This window comes from Macrobrachium rosenbergii, chromosome 5 (assembly GCF_040412425.1).
Source record: "Macrobrachium rosenbergii isolate ZJJX-2024 chromosome 5, ASM4041242v1, whole genome shotgun sequence".
Taxonomy (NCBI): domain Eukaryota; kingdom Metazoa; phylum Arthropoda; class Malacostraca; order Decapoda; family Palaemonidae; genus Macrobrachium; species Macrobrachium rosenbergii.
The window spans coordinates 53,073,994-53,101,493 of NC_089745.1; the positions used below are offsets into that span (position 1 = coordinate 53,073,994).

The 27,500-nt window shown below is 35.8% G+C and overlaps 1 protein-coding gene across 4 annotated transcripts in view; it reads left to right on the forward strand.

Annotated features, from left to right (window-relative positions):
* The window catches only part of LOC136838794 (uncharacterized), a 35,767-nt gene extending 9,142 nt beyond the window's left edge, over positions 1 to 26,625 (forward strand). For 2 of the 4 annotated variants that reach the window (XM_067104356.1, XM_067104355.1), the window contains exons 2-6: positions 12,662 to 13,163; positions 16,590 to 16,834; positions 19,410 to 19,517; positions 21,022 to 21,358; positions 24,248 to 26,625. In XM_067104356.1, the coding sequence (XP_066960457.1) occupies positions 13,082 to 13,163; positions 16,590 to 16,834; positions 19,410 to 19,517; positions 21,022 to 21,358; positions 24,248 to 24,747 (1,272 nt within the window). In that variant the 5' untranslated portion in view covers positions 12,662 to 13,081 and the 3' untranslated portion in view covers positions 24,748 to 26,625. The remainder of the gene's footprint in view (positions 1 to 12,661; positions 13,164 to 16,589; positions 16,835 to 19,409; positions 19,518 to 21,021; positions 21,359 to 24,247) is intronic. The other 2 variants (XM_067104357.1, XM_067104358.1) reach the window with 1 other exon arrangement.
* The last annotated feature ends 875 nt before the right edge of the window (positions 26,626 to 27,500 follow it).

Sequence of the window (27,500 nt, forward strand, 5' to 3'; positions counted from 1 at the left end):
CACAAATCAAAGAATGGCTTTACCACTTCACAAAAGAAGTAGGTATTTCCCCCTACCCCCGTCTCTCTCTCTCTCTTTCTCTCTCTCTCTCTCTCTCTCTCTCTCTCTCTCTCTCTCGATTAAAACCTTTATTCCCCAAGCGTTGCCTTCCACGTGTCTTAGAATCCGAGCTCGATGCTGCTTGCTGTCTTTGTATTTGTGTTATCGAGGGTAAGTACCGGAGAAAGGCTGGTATTTACGAGGTATTTAGAGCAAACGCTATTTATTCGCAAGTCCCGTGCGCTCAGAGGAATTTAAACTGCTTTCAGTAACAATGAACAACACCAAGATGATACGTTTGGTCTATCAATTACAGCATCGTTTACAATAAACTGCCGTCTACTATCTGCTGCAGATTTCTTCCTCAGCTTCTTTTGAGATATTCGTTTGCGTTTTAACGGATGCGAAAACTGGATGATAACAGAAGGACGAGAGGACTTACACAACTGAAAGGGGGAACAGGTGGGACAAGTTTTGGCTGATTTTAAATCACCACAATCAGGCGCCAACGATCTTGAATTTATCTTCTTAGAAGATAGTACCCTTTCAACCGTCTCTCTCCCTCTCCCCCGCCCCCCACCTCTCTCTCTCTCTCTCTGTAATTGTCCTACAAATCTAAATCAATAGCAACGAAAATTGTCCGTTGTAATCTCCATTACCCGCCAAGCTCTGGCCACCGGCGCCAAAAATAATGTTGGTCCTGAACAACAACTACTGTTTTGGGGAGGAAAAAATACCCCTCTTACGTCTTAGCCTATAATCGTTGCCAGAATTCAAACTTAGCACTACACTGGTGCTAATTGTAAGCGAACTAACGACTTCAAACAAAGCAAAAAAGAGAGAAAGGCAACTGGGAACAACGAACGCAAGCCAAAATTCAATGCAGGCCACGTCACACCGAGCGTTTTATCAGTGATGATCTTATTTCGGATTTTCCCTTCCTTTCAGTCCTTTTGTCATTATATATATATATATATATATATATATATATATATATATATATATATATATATATATATATATATATATATATATATATATATATATATATACTGTACAGACACACACACAAGTGTTTAATATCCAATCCACTATACTTGGGAATAAGTTACATCAAAGGGGAATTATAATTGATAAGTGTTTCGTCACCAGTGGGATTCGAATTACCACCTGGTGGTTTCGAAAACAACGACGCACAGTGACCTTTGACCATTCAGCCATCAAGAGAAGGGTCGAATTCAGGTCCTAGTTTTCTGTAAAAGAAAACTATTGTGCCGGTTTTGTCTGTCCGTCTGCACTTTGTCTGTCGGCCCTCAGATCTTGAAAACTGCTGAGGCTAGAGGGCTACAAATTGGTATGTTGATCATCCACGCTCCAGTCATCAAACATACCAAATTGCAGCCCTCTAGCCTCAGTAGTTTTTATTTTATTTAATGTTAAAGTTAGCCATAATCGTGCGTCTGGCAACGATATAGGACAGGCCGCCACCGGGCCGTGGTTAAAGTTTCATGGGCCGCGGCTCATACAGCATCAAGACCAACGAAAGATAGATCTATTTTCGGTGGCCTTGATTATGTGCTGTACAGAAAACTCGGTTGCGCCGAAGAAACTTTGGCGCATTTTACACTTGTTTATACTTAGAAATCGATTTAAGCCCCCACCTCCGCCATGACAGCTTACTGTTAGGTTTGTAGCAAGTGACTAATTATGATTATTTGTCACAGAGAGCTGTTAATCAGCTCAGTGGTCTGGTAAAACTAAGGTATACTTAACGTGCCACATTTTATATTCACAAGTATTATGCCACAAATGTCCTTTAATATACAGTTCACCACACAGCGGGAATAACTTATATCCAAGGGAATTATAATTCCCCTTGAGTGTGACAAAAATGTGCATATATATACATATACATATACGTATGTATAGGCATCTATATATATATATATATATATATATATATATATATATATATATATATATTATTGTGTGTATATATATATATATATATATATATATATATATATATATATATATATATATATATATATATATATATATATATATATATATATATATATATATATATATATATATGTGTGTGTGTGTGTGTGTGTGTGTGTGTGTGTGTGTGTGTGTGTGTGTGTGTACTGTAGGTTATACTGTTATATGATTTTGCGTGAATGTTTGTTTACTTCTTAAGAGTGATGGGTAACATTATCGCCTACCCAGCGAGAGGGCCCATGTTCGACTCCTGGACGGAAAGGAGGCTGATAGGCACCTTGCACTATGAAACCATCATGGCTGCTGACCTCGACAGCGAATGAGGAACGGGAAGCCACCCGCTGTCTTCAGGAAGGAGGCGCATTTGCGAAAAGCAAGAACCAGAAATCTGTAGGTGTCCCGCCCTCAAACTCAGCCAATGCGAATCCCCCAGCGACAGAGGGCGCTTCTAATTGAAGCAATCATCCTGTTGATGGCAAGTGGCACCTGTTGGCGCTCGTGTACTCGACACGTGTGGGGAAGGAGACGTGTTTCACTTCGAGTCAATACTTTGATTCATTAGGACGCCCTGTATACGAAAGAGCTGAAAGAAACGGTATACATAGAAGATGATAAAACACACAAACATGTAACCCCCAGAGGAGGTATGCGCTTTGATTACCACACGCGATCCGGTGTTTGCATGATTATATAATCCTCTCTCTCTTCATATATATACATATATACATTACATATATATATATATATATATATATATATATATATATATATATATATATATATATATACTGTATAAGTTAAGTATACCTTAGTTTTACCAGACCACTGAGCTGATTAAGAGCTCTCCTAGGGCTGGCCCGAAGAATTAGACTTATTTTACGTGGCCAAGAACCAATTGGTTACTTAGCAACGGGACCTACATTTTACTGTGGAATCCGAACCACATTATAGCGAGAAATGAATTTCTATCACCAGAAATAAATTCCTCTAACTCTTCATCAGCCGGCGGCGGAATTGAACTCCGGCCCATCGAATGACGGTCTGAAGCTCAACCGACTCGGCCAACAAAGGGCTATATATATACTGTATATATATATATATATATATATATATATATATATATATATATATATATATATATATATATATATATATATATATAACGACTGACAAGTTTAATAGCTTACTGGCGTCTGGTGAGAAATATATATATATATATATATATATATATATATATATATATATATATATATATATATATATACTATATAAGTATATACATATATTCATATATATATATATATATATATATATATATGTACACACACACACATATATATATATATATATATATATATATATATATATATATATATATATATATATATATATATGAGATAAATAATTCTGTTAAACTTAGCTATTAACAATGGAGTGTCCAACATAATAACAACAAAAGACAAACACATACACCTGACTGTAGACGTGTGGCCTACACTGCCCCTTCTTCTGCAGGTCAGAAAGTGCTTTAAGAGAGAGAGAGAGAGAGAGAGAGAGAGAGAGAGAGAGAGAGAGAGAGTTCTTCATTGGAGGGGTGGGCAGAGCTCTCGGCTAGGACGCTGTTGGTCCAGCGTTCGACTCTCCGACCGGCCAATGAAGAATTAGAGGAATTTATTTCTGGTGATAGAAATTCATTTCTCGTCATAATGTGGTTCGGATTCCACAGTAAGCTGTAGGTCCCGTTGCTAGGTAACCAGTTGGTTCTTAGCCACGTAAAATAAATCTGATCTTTCGGGCCAGCCCTAGGAGAGCTGTTAATCAGCTCAGTGGTCTGGTTAAACTAAGATATGAGAGAGAGAGAGAGAGAGAGAGAGAGAGAGAGAGAGAGAGAGAGAGAGAGAGAGAGGTTTTGGGAATGTCTTCATATTTCCTTATCATGATGCCATTAGGCACTGAATTTCCATGAATTTACTTGGCTATAGGCACCGATAGTCGTGTATTTGACCTATTCTACCACATAATTTCTTAAAGCTTAATTGTACGCGTGGATTGCAATTTATGTTCATTTACGAAAGTGAACATAAATTACATACATATACACACATATATATATGTATAATACATGCATACATACAAACACACACACACACACACACACACATATATATATATATATATATATATATATATATATATATATATATATATATATATTTATATATACTCGTATATATGGTAGTATAGATATTCATAAATTTTCGTGAGGGCATACAATATATGTTCTTATTCTTATGGTGAATGTTTTAAAGATTCAACCAATCTAATCGGATCAAAAAGGAGGTCCTGTTTTGAGAAGCATATACCCATAACAGCACTGCTAAACTCAATCACTGTTGTTGTTTATGCCAGTTCTCCCTGACAGGATGCAGAAGATGAATGATGACACCGAATTTACATCTGATTAAAGACTGATTGAAAAGAGTAACTAAATACAAACTGAAGTTAGAACAGAATAGAATATAGAATTTAGGCCTAAGGCCAAGCGCTAGGACCTATGAGGTCTTTCAGTGCTGAAAGGGAAATTGAGAGTAAGAAGGTTTTAAAGGTGTAGCGGGAGGAAAACTTCGCAGTTGCACTATGAAATAATTGTTAGAAGAGGGTGGGAAGTCAAGAATATGAACTGAGGTACAGTAAAAGGAATGCAAGCAGCTATGGGACGAAGGGACGCTGCAAAGACCCTTATGTAATGCCTACAGTGCTCCACGTGAGGTGCACTGACAGCGCTATCCCCCCTACGGGGAAATTGATTTATATTATCAATGAATCGAAAGTGAATTCTTCAAGTTCTCCCTTTCAGTCGTAAAATCGCAAACTTTAAAAAAATTTATTAATGTCTAGATCTAACAACACTGATTAGGAAGTACCTCTGAATTTTTAGTTCTCCTGGTCTAACTCTAGGGAAATACGTCATATATTGGTCGAATCGGACCTTTAGCTTTCAGAAACCTCTAAAATCATATTAGCTAAACATACATATTATGTATAATACATAAATATATATATATATATATATATATATATATATCTATATATATATATATATATATATATATATATATATATATATATACATACATATATATTAATTTATTTACATATATGGCAAAAAATAAAAATTTATGTTCAGCCAGTAATACGACCATATTTCTTTGCAGAGAGAGAGAGAGAGAGAGAGAGAGAGAGAGAGAGAGAGAGAGAGAGAGAGAGAGAGAGAGAGAGATTCCGGCAGTTGCTGGGGATATGAAAATCACTGCTGAGTGCTTCTAGGTGCAAAGAAGTGTAATGGCCTCCTAAAGTATTTGCTTAGTGGACGGATGTTACGAACTACAAAAGTACATAACAGATGGATCGTTAGATCAGTACACAGAGACACACATATACAACGCATGCCTGAGACTTTTATCTACAACAGTTACTATAAACTTTTAATTTTCGCAGGAAGTTAAATCTAAACATAACATGGTATGACTGTCTGAAAAGTTTCGCAAAAATATTTCACCTTACGAAAAACTGACAAACAAGAGACCATCCATCGATGGACCAAGTCATCACTGCTAATATTAGGAAACAGATATCTACCACCATTATAGCACCAACAAAAACCTAATTGTAAACCTCCAATACATTTTGACTTTTGAGCAGCTTCTTGTGCCGATGAGCTGAAATAAAAAAGCTCATTTCTATTAGCTGTCTGAACATTGAAGTATAGTCACTGAAAGACAGGTGACTTGGCAAAGCATGTCATCAATAGCAACAAACCGAAAATGGCTCAACAGCCTTCTGATAACCATTTATCTTATAATGACAGAAAGATAAGGAATACTTAACATTCTCACGGGAGAGTTTATTTGACGATAATCTTAAATCACTGATTATTATTATTACTATTATTATTCAGAAGATGAAACCTATTCATACGGAACAAGATCACAGGGGTCACTGACTTGGAATGCAAGCTTCCAAAGAATATGGTGTTCATTAGGAAGAAGTAAGAGGAGGTCAAGGGAAATGCATAAACAAGCGATCTCACTTATCAAAAAAGAAAAAAAAATAACAAATTAATAAGCAGATAAAAATGTATTAAAATGCTATGTAGGATTTACCAATGCGTTATTTGCAGACAAGAGGAATACCCTTTGTCGAGTCAAAACTGGTGGTACTTCTATGACTCACGACTTCCTGAAAGCTGGTCAAGAACTAGCCATCTTGACTCGCTGAGTAAGGGGCTTTTCCGTGTTAGAATAGAACAGAATATAGAATTTAGGTCAAAGGCCAAGCGCTGGGACCTACGAAGTCATTCAGCGCTGAAACGGAAATTAACAGTAAGAAGGTTTGAAAGGTGTAACAGGATAAAATCCTAATAGTTTCACTATGAAACAAATGTTAGGAAAGGGTGGAAAGTCTGATGGAAGAAAGAGAATATAAACGGAGGTACAGTAAAAGGAACAAAAGGGGTTGCAGCTATGGGTCAAAGGGACGCTGCAAAGACCCTTAAGTAATGCCTACAGTGCGAGGTGCACTGATGGCACTAATCCCCCCGCCCCCAGGGGCCTTGTGCATGTTCAGTGACTCAGTCTGGGAGGACTGAGATTTCTCTCTGACATCTGGGATGAAGATGGACTCATGCTTTATCCCAGATACTTCAAGAGGAAGCTTTTTATCCTGAAGTTACTTTTACTTTTGTTGAGGCTTCATTCCGTCTTCATAATTCGAAATGCTGTCTGAGTTTCAATACTTGAAACTGAATGATGTTACTGATCAGGTGAACGTTGATGTGGATTTATTCTTGATTTTTATTCGTCCTCATTAATTGATTTCTTATCATGGGGTCGATTTTCTTTGTTGTTATGACGCCAGTGTAAGTGTAAGTATATATGTATATATATATATATATATATATATATATATATATATATATATATATATATATATATATATATATATATATAATATGCCAACGTGATCAAAGGACCGACCTAACCGGAAACCTAGCCATTATTTAAGAACTTATGATAAAATATAGATCAGCTTATAAGAACTATAATTTCTTTAGGTGTACCCAGTAAGATTAAAGCTTCCAGGAAGATTAAAGTTTACGTATACAAACATATATACTATATATATGTATATACAAATATATATACATTTACAGTTGAAGAGGAAAGAGAGTCAATGTTACCATTTTTAGACGTACAAGTCTGTAGACACATCAGCAGTTTTAAATTCAACGTATATCGCAAGCCTACAAATATATGCTCTTATGTTCACTATTACTCAGAGTACCATAGTAAAGTTAAATTATCTATTTTTTCTTCGATGTTTTTGAGAGCCTTAAGACTTTGCAGTCCTGAGTTTTTAGATGAAAAGATAGGCAAAATATGTGACATTGGTGCAAAACTTCAATATCCAGTGATTTTTATGGACAAGGCATTAATGATGGCCAAAGGGTACTTCTTATTCAAATAGGGTTAGAGAACCTTTTTCATGGCATAATATGTTGGTTTTCCCTTACCACATGAATTTTTATGGATTACCTAAGTTACTTAGACATCTTGATGTAAAGTTAGTTTTTAAAAGCTCAAATACGGTAGGTAATTTGCTTAGAAAGAACTCAGCATTTTCATCTACCTGCTGCCTTTATTCCATTCCTTGTAAAAGATGTGACAAGAAATATATTGGCCAAACTGGAAAAGAATTGTCTACTAGATTAAACCAACATAAATATTCGGTTAGAACAGGACAGACTTCTAGTGCCCTTTTTATTCATCTCAGTCACTTTCACCATGCTATTGATTGGGCAAAAGCAAAAGAAACTGTATTTTGTAACGATTAGATTAGTAGGAATATAACTGAATCTGCTTTTATAAAGACGTATTCCAGAAAACTTTTAAATTTGAGCCCTGGTATGTACAAATTAGACAATCTTATTATGGAAGTAAAATAGTGGCGAGTTTTAATATTACCCTGTAATTTTCTGTACTACTAGTCATTTTCCTTTTTATGTATTTCTTATTGTTCGTTCAGTTATTTAAATATTAATTGTCGTTGTTTCTTTTATTGATGTCTTTTTATGTATATTGTTATTATTGTTACTATTCCTAATTGTGAATTCAGTTGTTTTATAAGCTGGTCGATAAGTAGTTAGCTTTTTTCGTTTCTGTATATAATACGGTCATTAGGCAATCCCTTTCCTTCTTTTGACTTGTATGGGTGTTAAGTAGTTAAGTAGTCTGGACGAACATTGTTTCTGCTTGTAGTGGCGTAATTGTACGTATTTTAATTTATTTTTTTTTCTTCACTTTGCTTTTGTGAGAGCTTTCTTGCTTTTGTGCTCTGCATTACTTTGTGCCCCGAAGATGTGTTAAAATACACGAAAGTACTTGGCACTCTGTCTTTTCAATTTGAACTTTCCCAGTGGCTTCCGCTAATAAACAACATAACGCGCTTCCTTTTGTGATTTCTTAGTGTATATGTATATATACATATATATATATATATATATATATATGTATATATACCCCATATACATATACACATATATATATACATATAATATATATATATATATATATATATATATATATATATATATATATATATATATATATATATATATATATATATATACATACATACAGTACACAAGATCAATTGTCAATTTATTGGCACGCGTCTCCTTTCCCCGTTTCTTTTTATCTGCCGCTCCTTTACATCTCCCAAATGATAAGTCAGTCAGACGCCAAATTAATAAGCAAGGAAACTGTGGGGTTGGGGGTGAGGGTGGGAAGGAACGATAGCGGGAGAAATTCATTCACTTATCTATTTATTTATTTTTTTCACGATTTTTTTTTTCGGATAATTCAGCTGATGTTTACTTACTTGTCGACAGATATTAATTGCACGATAACGAGATTTATGTTCCTGTGCTGAGAAAAACTTTTATAAATGAATATGTACTTCGTAGTAAACAATGTTATGATATTATTGTTAATAATGGCGTCAATGATGAGCATGTATTATTATTATAATTATTATTATTATTGTTGTTGTTAATGCACATTTGTTACTCCACAAGGCTTTGTAAACAAATGATGATAATTTATAATTATTATTATTATCATTATTGTTAATGCACATTTGTCACCCCACAAGGTTTTATTAACAAATGATGATCATGTATTATAATTATCATTATTATTATCATTTTTGTTAATGCACATTTGTTACACCACAAGGCTTTATAAACAAATGGTGATCATGTGTTATAATTATTATTATTATTATTATTATTATTATTAGTATTATTATTATTACTGTTATTATTATTATTATTATAATCATTACTATTAATGCACATTTGTTGCTCCACAAGGCTTTGTAAACAAAAGATGATGTATTATAATTATTATCATTATTATTAACGCACATTGGTTACACCACAAGGCTTTGTAAACAAAGCAAAAATAGCAGCGAAATCAAAAAGGCAATTTAATGAGCAATAAACGAAGGGCCGATAAAAGGGCTAGACGCCCACCAACTGCAGATAACGTAAGTAAGGTCCAACGACAGGAAGCTCTTTTTTATGAGAGAGAGAGAGAGAGAGAGAGAGAGAGAGAGAGAGAGAGAGAGAGAGAGAGAGAGAGAGAGAGTCGTGCCATCCATCTTGTTTAGTCACTTTTCATCTCTCTGTTTTCTTTCTTTGTATCTATTTTCATTGGCTTTCTTTTATTCCTTTATTTCGTTTTATTGTTCCTCTGTTTCTCATGGAGAGGCTGATGCTTGGGGACGCCGTTGAAATGACTTCCGTCACTATAATTCATTTGTATGTATTCATTTATTTACCGATTCTATATATTCTGGGGACGGGGAGCACAGATTTAAACCAACAGTCAAGTACTGCAGGGTCCAGACACATTTTATGAATGCACATGTATGTATGTGTATATATATTATATATGTACATATATAATATACACATACATATATATAAATATAATATATATATATATATATATATATTATATATATTTATATATATATTATATATATATTATGTATATATGTACATATATATATATATATATATATATATATATATATATATATATATATATATATATATATATATATATATATATATATACATAAACACACACACACACACACAAAGCCAACTGGGATTCGTGTCCTGGCCGGAAGGTCCTTTTCCCGCCCTCGACGCTTCCCCGATAGCCCAAGTACAAAATGATAGCACTTCCAACGTTCCAGCGCCTAGCTAACCCTTTTACCAACGTGGAAGCACATGCCACAGGGAAGCTATTTTTGGCAGTACTCTGGCGTCCCTCCTAACCTCCTTTTGTTTTTGTTTAGTCCAAGGGTCTCCAAAGTACAGGTATAATCTTACAGTGGCATCTTTTATCTTTATCTTTTTATTTAAGGTTCTTTTTCTATTTATAATCTTGGATGGAATTTTGCGAATTTGGAATTCAACAACGCTTAGTTTCTCCTATCCACTGATTCTTCATGGTATGATATAACCATCCACTGGAATTCTTTACCCATTTACAAATATTTTTTCAATTATAAGTCATTTCTCGTATCATGTGGCAACAGGGGAAATAAAAGACAGTCATCACTGCCACATTCATATCTGAAATGTGGATGAACCTCTATCAAGATAACTTACATAGCATTAGCTGCTTCATACGGCTACACAGAAGCTCATCTGCAGCATGAAATGGAATATAGAGTTTAGGCCAAAGGCCAAGCACTGGGACCTATGGGGTCATTCAGCGCTGGAAACAAAAGTGAGAGCAGGTAGGTTTGAAAGGTGTAACAGGAGGAGAACCTCGCAGTTGCACCATGAAATAATTGTTAGGAGAGGGTGGATAGCAAGATGAAAGAAAGATAATATGAATGGAGGTACAGTAAAAGGAATGAAAGGGGTTGCAGACTGAGCAAAGAACCTTTAGTAATGCCTACAGTGCACCCCGTGAGGTGCACTGACGGCACTACCCACCTACGGGGTCAGCAGCAGCACGTAGAACCTCTCTCACACACACAAACATATGTGGAAAATGTGGCAATGCGACGAAGTCGTCGTAGAAAGGCTAGCACATGTGAAAGGATGGATCAGAGCGTTCTGAGATGGGTTGGCCATGTGAAGGGAATGCAGGATGACAGGTTGGTGAAAGAAAGTGTATGATTCGGAAGCGTTATGCGTAAGGGGTAGGGAACCTAGAATACACAGAACAGATAGCTTGTAAGAAGTACTGAAGAGGAAGCGTGAGAATTGGTGCGAAACATAGATAAAACAGTGTGTGTAAGGGGGTTTGATGAGCTGCTAATAATCCATCTTTATTAACACATGAAACAGTTACTTTTTGTGTAGGTTTTCTACACAGGAGTTCATCCATGATTCAAAAGTTTCAGAATGAATTCAGCAGTGGAATGTTTTAATTTTTCACGTGAGCCACCCCCTATTAGGGGGAAACAGCTAAACTATCATAAATGTACAGTATATAATTAATCTGACCAAAGTTTTGGCGCATCGCTGAAAATTTACATGTAGGCTTAGGTAAAAATTAATGAGAGAGAGAGAGAGAGAGAGAGAGAGAGAGAGAGAGAGAGAGAGAGAGAGAGAGAGAGAGAGAGAGAGCTCCGAGTAGGATATCAGATAAGATAAGGAGGGAAAGCAAAGCAGTTGATTCACATTTGGGTATAGCCAACCTAAGGCCATACGGTGTAGGAGATCAAATAATATCAAAATACGAGAAAAACATGATAAATCGCAAGCAGCGTAAGCAAATGACAACAACAACAGAAGAATACTGACTGATTAATTGATTTAAGAATAAATTATCTAATGTCCCAATAACAAAGGTCACTGACACCACAAAACATGTTAGTAGCATAAACTTTTTTTTTTTTTCTTTTACCAACGGCTACAAACACACCTATTGCCACATATTTCATAAAATCTGTAAAATGGTACACCATTTAAAATGCATAAGTTATGAAACAAATTAAAATCATAAAAGCTCTTCAGATAGAATACAGTTACTTCTTAAGTCTGCTGTTAAGAATAAATCATATTTCATTATGGAATCCAGAAAATTCTGTACTAAAAATACCAGTTAATTTAAACTTGACTTCCTCTCCGAGCATTCTGAAGAAGAGGTAATTGCCGTGGCCATCCCGACTTCCAGAAAGGGAATATCTTCTCAGGTAGCTAACACCGGGGCAGTATCATACAGTCAAGGAGACTGTACAGTCTTCACAGGATAGCTGGGGTGGTCAGCCTTTTCAAAGGCAAATTCTGTCTACTACTACTACCACTATTGCCGCTTATCCATCAATCCATGAGTCCAATCCTCAGACGACGTAGGGCAATTTCCCGCAGTAAAACGAACAGGAAACAAAGAAATACTACAATACATGACTCACGAGCTATCTCAATAGATTATCGCCATTATCTATAACTGATAATAAATGCACGAAGTATGTCCTTCTGATAACGTATAATATTATAACTGAGAATTACTTCACTTTCTTACAGGTTTGCTGGAGGATGTTTCCTCTCCCTCTTCTTCTTCGAATCTACTGAACAGGACTTCTGGTCTCCAACGTCTTGGCGGAATTTCGTTTGACAAGGAAGAAAAAAGTAGTTAGATTTTGTTCAGCAGTATCAGACGATTTTCTTGTCTTATATTCTGTGACGAAAAGGCGTTTGAAATTCTGTGCTAGTGTCTACTGTTAACTATTTGGTGTTCGAGTGGTACATTTCTCGAGAAGACATAAGATTTAGTGAGTATTAGTACTAGAAGACAAGATAACAGACTGTTGGATTATGAAAAAAATGAAGTAAGACCAGTTTTTCGATATAATAAACTAAAAAGTCTATATAAAAAACCAGCCGGACATTTGGAGACCCGTTTCCGACATTAAATTCTCTTCCTGGCACAAAATAAAATCAACGATGTTGACCGAAACAGTGAAATGGCGGTGGTCGAAATGGGTGCTTCTGTGGGTGACTTTCCAGTACCTGTCATTTGCTAAAGGTAAGGTTTCCTTCTGGTATTTTAGAATATTATGCGTTTTTTTTTTTTTTTGATAGGTCAAATGTGTCATCTCAGTCCTTTTAGTTATAGTTTGGTTTCGTTCATCACCTTACATGACCTAGAAATAATGTAAATTTCAAGGTAAACGGACAAACAGGAAAATATATATGCAAAATACTTTAAAGTCAAGAGTATGGCTAGCATGAGAAGTGCATTAACAAAAGATATGATTAGAGGAAAAGAAGTTAACAAGGTGGGGTGACTGAATGCAAAAAAGAAAAAGCAACTCAATAAATTCAGCTTACTGTGATTAATTTACTCTACACAGAGTAACTGAGTAAAAGAACTCTCATAATTTACTTAAATAAAACACATACTACCAGAGTCAAATGATAAATCAGAACCTAACAAAATCAATATAATGAATAAGAATTCAAAAACTCAAAATGAGTACTAGCCAAAAAAGAACAGAGCATTTAGAATATCGAAATTAGGCCAAAGGCGAAGTGCTGGGACCTATGAGGTCATTCAGCGCTGAAACGGAAATGGACAATAAAAAGGTTTGAAAAGCGTAACTGGAGGAAAACCTGGCAGTTGCCCTATGAATTAATTGTTAGGAGAGGGTGGAAAGTAAGATGGAAGAAAGAAAATATGAACGGAGGTACAGTAAAAGGAATGAAAGGGATTGCAGATAGAGGGCCGAAGAGACGCCTAGGGTAGAGCCATCAGTGTACCTCATGCGGTGCACTGTAGGCATTACTTAAGTTTCTTTGCAGCGTCTCGAGGGGGTAGAGCCATCAGTGTACCTCATGCGGTGCACTGTAGGCATTACTTAAGTTTCTTTGCAGCTTTTCTGCAATCCCTTTCATTCCTTTTACTGTACCTCCGTTCATATTTTCTTTCTTCCATCTTACTTTCCACCCTCTCCTAACAATTGATTCATAGGGCAACTGCTTTGAGGTTTTCCTCCAGTTACGCTTTTCAAACCTTTTTACTGTCCATTTCCGTTTCAGCGCTGAATGACCTCATAGGTCCCAGCACTTCGCCTCTGGCCTAATTTCTATAATCTAAATGCTCTGTTCTTTTTTGGCTAGTTCTCATTTTGAGTTTTTGAATTCTTATTCATGATATTGATTTTGTTCGGTTCTGATTTATCATTTGACTCTGGTATTATATATTTTCTCTAAGTAAATTATGAGAGTTCTTTTACTCAGTTACTCTGTGTAGAGCAAATTAATCACAGTAAGCTGAATTTATTGAGTTGCTTTTTCTTTTTTGCATTCAAGTCACCCATCTTGTTAATTTTTTTCCCTCTAATCATTTCTTTTGTTAATGCACTTCCCATGCTAGCCATACTCTTGACTTTAAAGTCTTTTGCATAGCATAATTTCAGAGATGAGAGTGTATTCTTGTATTTTCCTGTTTGTCCGTTGACCTTGAAATTCACAATGCTCTTCACCCCCCACGGGGTGAAGAGCATTGTGAAGGTTTGCACAGTGATAATTTAGAATTTTCGAAAACTTCCACAATTTTATTCAAGTATTATTCCTTAGACTTTTTGTAGGTCACACTAAAGTCGACACAATTTCAGTCTTTAACACAGTTCTGGAATTTTCACAGTTTTCAAGCCAGTTTCTGATTTATTACGTCACAGTCTCAACACAGTTTCTGATGAGCATTTCCGTACATGAACACTCGATATTCCGTCACTCTGATGTTAATAATTTTCAGAATGTTTTCACTTTGCCCAGTTTATCACGTGCAAGGAGCTGGCATTCACCAATCCCCCTATGCATTCAAATAAACAATGTGCAATAAAAACTGCACAACGTAATGCTGGTGCAAGAAAAACAACAGAATATTATTAAAGTGCTTATATAACACAATTCTTTCAGAATAATATCTTAAAGTGAATCCTAAAGACTTGGTGAACAATGATTTATTTATGAAATTTAGGGTCTCAATCCAAGCATTAGACGATGCCAGAATTTGAAGATGTTATTACCGAAGATTAAAGGAAGGTCTCTTAGCAGATAAGAACTTGGAAACAAGGCAGATAGAGCATCATATAAGTGACTAAGTGAAAGTAATAAATTCAAATATTTAAAATTACGCCTTTAAGAGTTTTCCTTGTGCATATTTCAAGTTTTAATATTACAATGAAAACAAGGTTTCATGAAAAAACACAATTTGAAGAACTTAATCGGTTCGATGAGCAGAGATCAATCTCAGCTACAGAGCAGTCGTACATCTGGGCTACCTTATAAGAGAGTTGTACATTACTTGGCTGCTTTCGTGCTTCATTGCAAAGGACATTATCTTATGACATACCACAGGCTGTGTTATACACTACATCGAGCTTTCTCCTGTCCAAGTACAGGTATCACCACAGCACAAGCTGTGGTCTGTTGAAGGCGACTGTCGAGAAGGTTGATGGCTCAAGGGAGATACAACTATGGTGGTTGTTTATCTTTGTCTCTCTGGAAGTTGGTACTAGTACTACTTTGCCTCTCCTCTCCTTTGAACACTTTTTCTAACATATCTCTTTGGCTAATCAAAAAGTTATCCTTTGGATGACTGGCTCATGTCAAAATGCTGCCTTCGTCTGATTTTTAAGGTCACTTTGTGACCTATTTGTTAGGCTGATCATCCTCCATGCATACGAGTGCACTCCTCGTGGTCTCCCTCTGGGAACTAAACGAATGTGAGGGTCTAGACCATCAATCACTTGAGGCGATGAAAGGAAGGAAGGAAAGAGGTGTTAAAACCAAATTCCGTGTCAGACATCTCAGAAAAGCACATCGCAGTTCCAAAGGGAAACGAAAATCACCTTAATAAGAAGCCTCTTGGATGTCTAAGGAGTGGCTGACGCAGAGTCCCATCATCTGTCCTCTTCTGGGCTGTTGCAACTTCATTCTCTCCTTTCTCGGCACTGGAAGTTGCATTTAAATTTTCTCTCAGCATTGGAAGTTACATTTAGGATTGACATTTCATTAAATTGTTTCATCGAAGATTAAGAAATGTAAGGTTAGTGATTTATGATGAAAATGCTACTCCATAGCAACTGTTCCTCACACAAAGGGGTGTTTCATAGCAGTAAGTGATGTTAAATTGACTTTTCATTATCATACTGAGGTGAAAGCATAAAAATAATATATATATATATATATATATATATATATATATATATATAATATATATATATCTTTTAACAATATAAAAATTAACAATAATGAGAAAGGGCAAAATTTAAGTTTACACTTTGTAATATTAAAATCTTGACACCCTTAAACAAGCCACGATTTTATTCACAAATAAATCAAAACTTCTGTCAACAGTAATATATATATATATATATATATGTGTGTGTGTGTGTGTGTGTGTGTGTTGCATGCAGGAATCTAACTACTCTGTGGCCCATTGCAGGAGAGATCTACAACAACAAACGAATGACAGTGGTGACGACATTCCCCTCATCGCTCAACACAGTATGCGTGGTGGCACTGTCTGAGAGACCGAAGGTGGCGCTGAGGGTGGACCTGATGCTCATCTCCGAATCGACGTACGACATCGTCAAGGCTGGATACGTCAACGTCAGGAACAAGCTGCTCTCGCCCATCCACTCTCAGCACAAGCTCACCGTACAGCATATTGTGGATGACGCTACGGTGGTAATATTCTCTCCTTTCTTTCGTTTTCAATGAATTCGTCCTGAAACTCTCTTGCAAATAGCAAAAAATATATATCTTTTTTTTAGTGGGGTTATCCTGTCGTATTCTGTTTGTGCCTTTTTAAAATACATTATAGAATATGCGTGTGCGCGTGATATGGTGTGTACACATATAAATATTTATGTGCGCGCGCGTTACATAGGCCTATATATGTTACAGTAAGATTGTGAAGCCAGGGAATTCACGAAATTCCTGACATTTTCAGGGAATTCGTGAAATATCAATTCACTTAGGAACATTTGATCCCCGAGGGTTAGTACTAAACACGGCGAAACAGCGAAGATGAATAACTGTTGAGCCGTGTTTAGTACTAGCCCTCGGTGATCGAATGTCCCTAAAGGAACTGGTGATTTCACGAATTCCTGAAAACGTCAGGATTTCGTGAAATCCGAGTTTCACAGTCTTACTGTAATATATATATATATATATATATATATATATATATATATATATATTAATATATATATATATATTTATATATAAATATTCATATATATATATATATATATATATATATATATATATATATATATATTTATATTTATATATATATATAATATATATATATATATATTTGTATATTTGTATATACTTATATATATATGTATATATATATACATATATACCTGTATATATACATATATATATTAGATCAAAATGCCACATCAACAACTATTAAGTAAAACCCAATGACAGAAATCTTAGATACAAATAAAAAGTAATTAAAAAGTGAATCAAGGACAAAGAACACATAACCTGAATTAGCAAGGGTGCAACAGTTTTCAGTCCCTCCTTAATTCTTCCCAAGGGCAGGTTTTCATGCTTTTTTATTTATTCTTTTATTCTACTATGAAAAGGAAGGCGAGGAATCAAATAACAATAAGAGGACCCGTTTAAAATCCTGTATCATGTTCCATAGGACAGAGAGAGAGAGAGAGAGAGAGAGAGAGAGAGAGAGAGAGAGAGAGAGAGAGAGAGAGAGAGAGATTAGTTGGTTTATAGATTTTAGGCATACATGCCAAACAATGAGAGAGAGAGAGAGAGAGAGAGAGAGAGAGAGAGAGAGAGAGAGAGAGAGAGTTAACGATTTCCTTTGTTGTTAAGCAAATAATGAGGTCTGCAATCGTTCGCTATCGCTTGACATTGATTGAAACATAACGAACTCAATGACATTTTCCTCCCTGACAGATTCCAATTTTTTTTGCTCGCTTTTTACTGTAACCACAGCAAGTTTATTTCTCCAGAAATATACTAAATTCACACAAACACACACATATATGTATATACATATACAGTATACATATACAGTATATATTTATAAATTTACACATAATTGTATTATACATATATATATGTATCTATTATATATATATATAATGTATCTCTCTCTCTCTCTCTCTCTCTCTCTCTATTAAAAAACTTTTTTTTATCATGTATAAATCACTTGATACTTACTCTTGTACAACTAGATTTTACGCAAACCTGTACACACACACACACACACACACACACACACACACACATATATATCCACAAATAACCCATGAATATTAATTTCATGTTACCTAGAGATCTGATTGCACCAGAAGGGAATAATGTATAACAAGTACATCTACCTTGCCTAGTACTCGAATTACACACACACACACACATATATATATATATATATCTATATACAGTATATGTATATACATATATATATGTGTATATATATATATATATATATATATATATATATATATATATATATATATATATATATAAATTATAAATGTATCTGTAATTGAGTACTGGTCACGGTAGATGTAATTGTTATACATTATTCCTGTCTGGTGCAATCAGTTCTCTAGGTATCATGAATTTAATATTCATGGGTAATCTAATGGAGATGCATATACTATATATATATATATATATATATATATATATATATATATATATATATATATATATATATATATATATATATTGCGTAAAATCAAGTTGCACAAAAATTAGTATCAAGTTATTTAAAATAAAAACTACTTTCAGCTCTGAGAGAGAGAGAGAGAGAGAGAGAGAGAGAGAGAGAGAGAGAGAGAGAGAGAGAGAGAGAGAGAGAGCTATTTATTATCTACTAAGGTACATGATAATCAGGCAACACTCTTTTCTCATGTCTCGTAAGTCAGATAACATCATAGTCTATTACTGCGAAAATAGCAAAAACAAATAATAATAATAATAATAATAATAATAATAATAATAATAATAATAATAATAAAGGTAATGGAATTACTGACCGACAGCATCATTCAAATTTCAGGAAATACATTAGATAATATCTCAATTTACTGCGTAAAAAAGAGCCAGTCCTCATAGAGGACCAGAAAAAGCTTTCCCCCCTTGCCAAAGAGAGCTCTCTCTGCTGCAAGTGAAGACCTCGTGGAAAACGAGCAGTGACACACATTTACAGACAAACGTCCCATTCTGAAGGGGGAATAAATCTTGTCCCACTAACGTCCAACTCTATTTTCAGCACATCCTCAAGGTCCAACTCGATGGTGTGGAGGTGGAATTCGTCCAGAGCCAAACTTATGATTGGACAGACTTCTACCAGTTTCATCACATCGCCCTCAGCCTCAGGGTAAGATCGGGTTACACTTTCGCCTTTCCAATTAATGCTAAGGTTAGCAACGCATCAGTGACTGACGTGGGTCTCTGATTCAATGGGGTAATCTCTGGTTGAGGGAGTGTGTCATGGGAGTGTGTGTGTGTGTGTGTGCACCTGTTTGTACTTTACATACGAGTGCATCTGTATACATGCGTATGTGTACGAACGAAAAGTAACCGTGCACTGAGAACATTTTAATAACCTTTATGATAAGGTCTTTGTCATCGTCGAGTCTTCCATCATTTCTCTCTCTCTCTCTCTCTCTCTCTCTCTCTCTCTCTCTCACTGCACCTTTGCCTCACGGCCACCCCACAGCATTCGTCTATTCTTCAGCCAATCATAAACATTTGTGAATTCCCCTCTATTTGGTTCAAACACCCAGAGTCAGTACTGTCCTCCCCTGTAAACATTCTGCTAACAGAGAGAGAGAGAGAGAGAGAGAGAGAGAGAGAGAGAGAGAGAGTATCAAATTTGAGGTGGATTAATTCTGAAAATGACTCCATCTTTAAATCTATATGCCTGTCTATCCTTATCACTTCAGCCATCATAACACAAAACAATGGATGAAACATCATATGTAGTTCATATTAGCATTCTCTCTCTTTCTCTCTCTCAAATACACACACTCACACACACACACACACACACACACACACACACACACACACACACACATATATATATATATATATATATATATATATATATATATATATATATATATATATACATACACACACATATAAACGTAAATTTTATGGTTAGCAGTTTTGCAATGAGCTATTTCGTTTGCTCTCTCTCTCTCTCTCTCTCTCTCTCTCTCTCTCTCTCTCTCTCTCTCTCTCTCTCTCTCTCTCTCCTCTTTAAAAGAGTGGGAGTTTCATCTAAATCGCAGATTCTTTTTCCCCCAAGGAGTCTGCATCAACTGAAAAGTCGTTAAATTATATGGTGTACTTAAGTCACACTTCCAAAGCAGGTGGCCCATCTGGCTGCCCTCGACGAACTCGTACTAAACGTAAACGATCTGTACAACTTCTTGCCTCTTGGCACCTTTCCATCACTTCTGAGTTATTCTCCTCAGTATTCCTCGCACGAGTATGAGCGATTTTAATATATATTTTTTAATGTGACTCTGAATTATAAAAATCATATATATATATATATATATATATATATATATATAATGTATTTATATATATACATATAGAATATCTTTATACACACACACACACACACACACACACACACACACATATATATATATATATATGCCTTTGGATCGCTTGTCTCATCTGGACGTACTTCCATTCTGGTCAGCCACACAATTACACTTTCACCCACATTTTGCAGCTATACACACACACACACATATATAAATATATATATACACTACACATATAATGTATATAGTGTCTGCAGTATGTATGAATATGTATGTTCATGTACATCATATTATTAACATAAAACTACCTTTCAGGGCACGGCAGACATCAGTCCATGCGAGCACCCCACTACCCAGCACCCACTCCTCCGCCCAACCCCTCCCACAACGCCAGCACCCGTACCCGCTCCATCGACTACGAGAGGCACAAGAGAACCGCCCACCTTCTTCCCATACGGACCTGCGGAAGACGAAGAAACCACAGTGTGGCACTTTGAAGAGCAAACGACAACGCCACCGTCAGGAGAAACTCCTGACGACGATGACGTCATTTACCTGAGGGAGGCCTTCGACCCGCCGGAGGAGCCCGCTTACACAAACATGTCTCGGAACGAGACGTACGACGACGGCGAAAGTGATTCAGATGTCAAGGGTCAGTAAAGCTATAGTTCATTTCCGTCGTTCATTCCTTTTTTCGAACTGAACTGCACGGGTTTATATGTGTTATATATATACATTTATATTATAATTATATATATATATATATATATATATATATATATATATATATATATATATATATATATATATAATATAAACCCGTGCAATTCAATTCAATATATATATATATGTGTGGCATAAGCTATAACAAAAAATGCAATATATATATATATATATATATATATATATATATATATATATATATATATATATATATATATATATATATATATATGTGTGTGTGTGTGTGTGTGGTATAAGCCCTAACATAAAAAGCCACACAAAAATCAGGTACCTGCTCAAAAATTAAAATACGACAACGTGATTTACTTTGCGATTTTTATAATAAAAAATACTCTTACTGAGAACTCTCTTAATATTCTTAATATCTCGATAAGTTCCAGCTACTCCAATGAACTATCATACTCGCGAATCCCAAATTCTCTTAAGAAATCCAAACGTCAAAACTGAATCTTTCTTGAATTAAGAATAGTATGGCAATCCTGACAGTGAAGTTTTCTAATTTCATTTGGATCTCGGTAATTTTGTCAACCCTGCGTCTTCACCCTTGTGACTAGATAGTTCCTGACACGTTCTCTGGCAATCCTGGGTTCAGAGTGACCAGTGAAAGGTCAGTTTTCGTATTCCATTTCATTTGGATCTCGGTAATTTTGTCAACCCTGCGTCTTCACCCTTATGTGTTTTATTGGCTAGATACCAGACTACTGTGGAATGGAATATGTGATTTAGGCATAAAGCCAAGCACTGGGACTCATAGGGTCATTCAGCGCTATGATGAGAATGAACGAAAATGGAAATGATGATATAAATAATGAATTTATTCTAGACATTCTAAAGTCAGTGTTAAAAAATGTAAAAGCTAAGAGATTTAATTTCTAATGAAATTAAAACTGCCATAAATAAGATAAAAAAAAGACATATCTATATAAAATTATAAGATATTTTCATACAAACCACAAGCCTTTAAAAAAACTCAAAACAGGGTCAACATCAATGTTGTCTCCTAAAATTTCAGTCAGTGGAATGGAGTATTGAATTAAGCTCAAGCTCTGGGACCTATGAGGTCCTTCATCGCTGAGACGGAAACTGAGAGTAGAAAAGTTTAACAGGAGGAAAACATCGCAGTTGCAAAAGTTTAACAGACCAGAGCTGAAACATCGCAGTTGCTAAGAACCTATTGGTTACCTAACAACAATTGTTAGCGAGAAATGAATTTCTATCACCAGAAATAAATTCCTCTTATTCTTCATTGGCCGGTGGATACTCGCGGCCAACAAGATGGAAGAACGAAGAATTTGAATTGTTGAAGGAACAGTATGAAAGGAGGAATGAAAGGGGTTGCAGCTAGGGACCGAAGGGACGCTGCAAAGAACTTAAGTAATGCCTACAGTGCACCGCCTAAGGTGCATTGACGGCACTATCCCTATGGAGGTAATCCATTGTATTTTTTATATAAAATGTGTAAGTGGCGTCACCAAATTAAGGAAAGACTGGCGTGAAAAACTAACATGTATACGTTAACAACGTTTAAAATTACCGGTTCAAAGACAAATAAAAAAATGTACAAAAATAAAGAAACAAACAAATTAAGATTTTTCGAGAGCTCTGTAGTCACCATTTTCAAAAAATCTTGAATAATTTTTAATTTTATCTTTATTTTTCAGTTATTTGTAGTTTTATATTTCCTTTTTATAATTAAAAAAATTATTTTTTTACGTTGATTTTTCTTATCGTTATTTATCATTGCATTTTTTTTTATATTTTGTCCGACGTCCACACAGGATGCAACGAGAGTTCAAGAATTATTCACAGAAATTGCACAGAACCTCATGACAACGATTTCCAAAGGCGATGGGAACGTCAAACTAATTTTCGTAACATTCCAATAAAAGCCATTTCTCTATAAATCTCTAAAGCACCCAAAAACTTTTCTTTATAAATTCAAACTCTTTTCTTGGTGTATGTGAATTGTATACGGTCTGAAACTGTAATGAAATAGCAAACGTACTACACCAGCAGAGATAAGTGCGCGCAGGTGCATAGATCCGCACGCAATAATAAACACTTGATTCAGAGAGAGAGAGAGAGAGAGGCGGTTATTCTAGCTGTGTGAAAATTGGATAGAACAAAGCTGGAACCTATGAGGCCATTCAGCGCTGAAACGGAAACTGACAGTAAAAAGGTTTGAAAGGTGTAACAGCAGGAAAACCTCGCAGCTGCACTATGCAACAATTGTCAGAAGAGGGTTAAGGAAAGTAAAATGGAACAAAGAGAATAAGAACGGAGGAAAAATGAAATGCAACATAAAGTCCATTTATCGTTAAAAATACTTTCTTTACCTCTCGCATGAGCAATGAGAATCACCCAGGCTTAATCTTAAAAAAAAACAACATTAACAATACTAAAAACGACTTAAGTGACAAAGAATATGATACCCATTATTCCCATTACAAACAGGGTTGGCTTACGAAGCAGAACTTCAGACTTATTGTGTAAAATTAGGACACCCTACAACCAAAATTATTTTCTTTTCCATGAACAGGATACATGAGGTAGGTAGATGACTTACGCTTCCTTCTTAGGAAGATTCAAGATTATGGAGGGTTTTATATACAGTATTATATCATAATATACTATATATATGTATGTGCATATATATATATATATATATATATATATATATATATATATATATATATATATATATATATATATATATACATATATACATATACACACACACATTTATATGGTATGCGTACAAAACTGGTTTCATCAAAAAGCATTCCTTTCTCCTCAGAATCGGACGACGACGAGCCCTGGTGGAGGTTTGTCTACATCCTGGGCGACTACAAGCGCATCCCTCTCCTGCTCATCCTCCTCATCGTCTTCTGCGTCGGGGCGGGAATGGGGTCCGTCGCCACCATCATCTGCGAGCAATACTGCTGCTGCAGAGACGACCACAGCAACAAGAGCTCCGACTACGACGGCGACGAATTCCGCCACTTCAGCCGGCAGGACTTCATGAGGCCGTCGGCCAACGCCACCTTCGTCGGGACGGTCGACAGTTCCGGAAGAGTGGCGAAGGAGAACATCAGCCACCCCCTTCCCCCGCCGGGGTCGAGAAGCCCCGGCTCGGAGACCTACCACACGCCCTATCAACAGCAGCAGAGAGAACGTTACCTCAGCAACAGCACGGACGAAACGCTCCCTCTAAACATGCCGCTTCCCCAAGATAACCAGAGGGTCAAGAATGGAAATTACACCCAGTTTAACAAGTACCAAGATACATATCAGTGAGGTCTGCGCTGTTCGCGAAAGGTGTTTTGATCCGATTTGTCTCTGAACAGCGGAAGCCTCCTGGCACTGGCAGGATGTCCCAGGATATCCCTTGCAGTGCCACACAGGAGCTCGGCAAATCCCACGCTCGCTGGGACTGATATAGTGCGATGAGGATAACGATAAAGCAATAAGGGATGAACGCTCACCCAGCGTGACTTTGTGTTGCTGATATGAACGCTAAGTGATAAGATCATTTAAATAACAACGACAAATCATCGCAAATGACTGCAAAGGCATTCATATGCTGTCTTCCAGTGGCCATGAAAAGTCAAATACATTGTGATTTTTGAGCAATTTTTTATAATACTATCCTTTATGGTTCTGTAACCCCATCGTGTCCAATATTGAAATGGCCATGGTAGATATTTTGCAAATCAAATCTAAATTGACCAGAAATGAAGAGGCAAAGCAACGGGCTGCGATGTGAAGTCAGATAACGTACTTTTTTTCTTTTTTAGATATAATTTCAAATCAGACTTTTGACGAATTCCTCACAATCTGAGATCTGTCAGGTCGCCATAAAGTGATATCGAAAACGACAAAACAAATTAAGATAATGATTGACTGTCTTTACAATGACTCCTGAACATGCGATCAACTGTAATGCTTTCTTAAGTATAAACGCTGTTTACCACGTGAACAGCTTTTCCTAAGAACTACAGTTCCTGAACATTTTCCGGTTTCACTCTAATGATCTGTACATAGTGTAATCAGCACCTGTCACTTCCTTCCTTTTGTGTTGATACAGTACCTAAAAGACTTTTCATTTCCTTGAATATTTCAAAATGCCCTCATGCGGGAGCGTCCAAATTCTGAAACTCTCAGAATACGTCTTTGTTTATTTAAACACGTGCGGATGGAGGACAATATGGCAAGAGTGAATCAAGTTACTCGAGCGTGCACACGCACCCAAACATTTACTTTTCCAATGGACCGAAGGCGAGTGTCACTTGGGCAACGTAATGTCCTCAGTTTACGATTTGGATGTCCTTTTTCTAATCCACACGCTTCTTCTTAAGTTTCATTCTTCAGTGTACAGTTGCTAGTTTATTACGCCCGCCTTGTCATTAACTGTATATTATGATTTAATGTGTTATCCTTCAATAACTTGATAATCACTTTTCCCAACTTAGATCTCAATGTTCAAAATGTTTCATGTGGTCAATGTGGATAATGTAGTACGAACTTGATTTCGTACTGATACAAAGAGAAATGAGAATGTCATGATGTAATAACTGAACTTTTGTATGTTTTGATTATAGTTAACATATGTAAACACTTTCGCTTCCACGAATGATAATAAACAACAAAACGATAAAAATGAAATAATCGCTACGACGTTTGAACAATAACTACTTATGCATGTTGACAAATTAAATACAAAAATAATATAAGATATATTGAAAAGAAAGCTTTAATTATCATTCACATTTAATTATTATAACAAAAGAATGCATTCATTGTTACAAAAAATATATCCCCATAGTATATTATACAGATATAAACCTATAAGTTTACCCAGTCGAGTAATACCTTAGTTAAGAATGGCTTATTTTAATTATTATGAAAGGTACTTAACACTAAATCCAAATACGTGTAGTTAACAATCCACAAGAAGAGGCAAGTTTTGAAAATGAATTCTACACAACTATGAATATGTACATATTCCCTGTAAATGTATAACTTTAACCATGTACTGTATGTAGGTTTTTTCACCATTAAAATGAATGTTGTATACCAGTCACTTTTAATAGCGTACTTTTAGAAGTCAGTTTCTTATTTTATGTCATGTATCTCCGTGTTATTCTGTATAATAAAATACGGATCGCCAGAGAATCACTGAGTTTGTTTTCTCATGCCAGTTAGATATTGCTATTACGACGCAAATCTCATTCAACAGTGGAACAAACTGACAAGATGGAGTTGAATAGGAAGCAGCTATGGTCGAAGAGAACATAGAATTTAGGCCGAAGTCCAAGCGCTGGCGTCTATGGGGCATTCAGTGCTGAAGCGGAACTTGACAATAAAAAGGTTTGAAAGGTGTAACGAGAGGAAAAACTCGCGGTTGTACTGTGAAACAATTGTTAGAGGGTGGAAAGTCAGATGGAAGAAAGAGAATATTAAAGGAGGTACAGTAAAAGGAATAAAAAAAAAAGGTTGCACCACGTGAGGTACACTGACGGCACTACTCCCCTACGGAGAAAACAACTATGGCTGTTACTGTGAAGAAAGCAAAGTTATTGCCTGTTACTTCCGATAATAGAATATAACAATAAAGTGGAGAGAGAGAGAGAGAGAGAGAGAGAGAGAGAGAGAGAGAGAGAGAGAGAGAGCCCAAACATTTGTAACATGGAAGCAGGTACTATTTACGAGAGCTGAATAAATCGGGCAACACAGCCAGATGTTTACCGTGATATCTCAAGTCTGTACCTCTGATTAACTATATCGAATTTGATTGCCCTAATGCATAAATATTCGTGCAATCATCAACGCTACTGCGCATGATATTGTGGTTAACAAACATCTCGCTGACACACGCCTTACCTTAAGAGAAGAAGAGGAAATTCCGTGACATACAAATATAATAAATATTATATATATATATATATATATATATATATATATATATATATACATATATATATTATTATTAAGAAAAATTAACCTTATTCATATGAAACAAGTGCATAAGGGCTGACTTGAAATTCAAG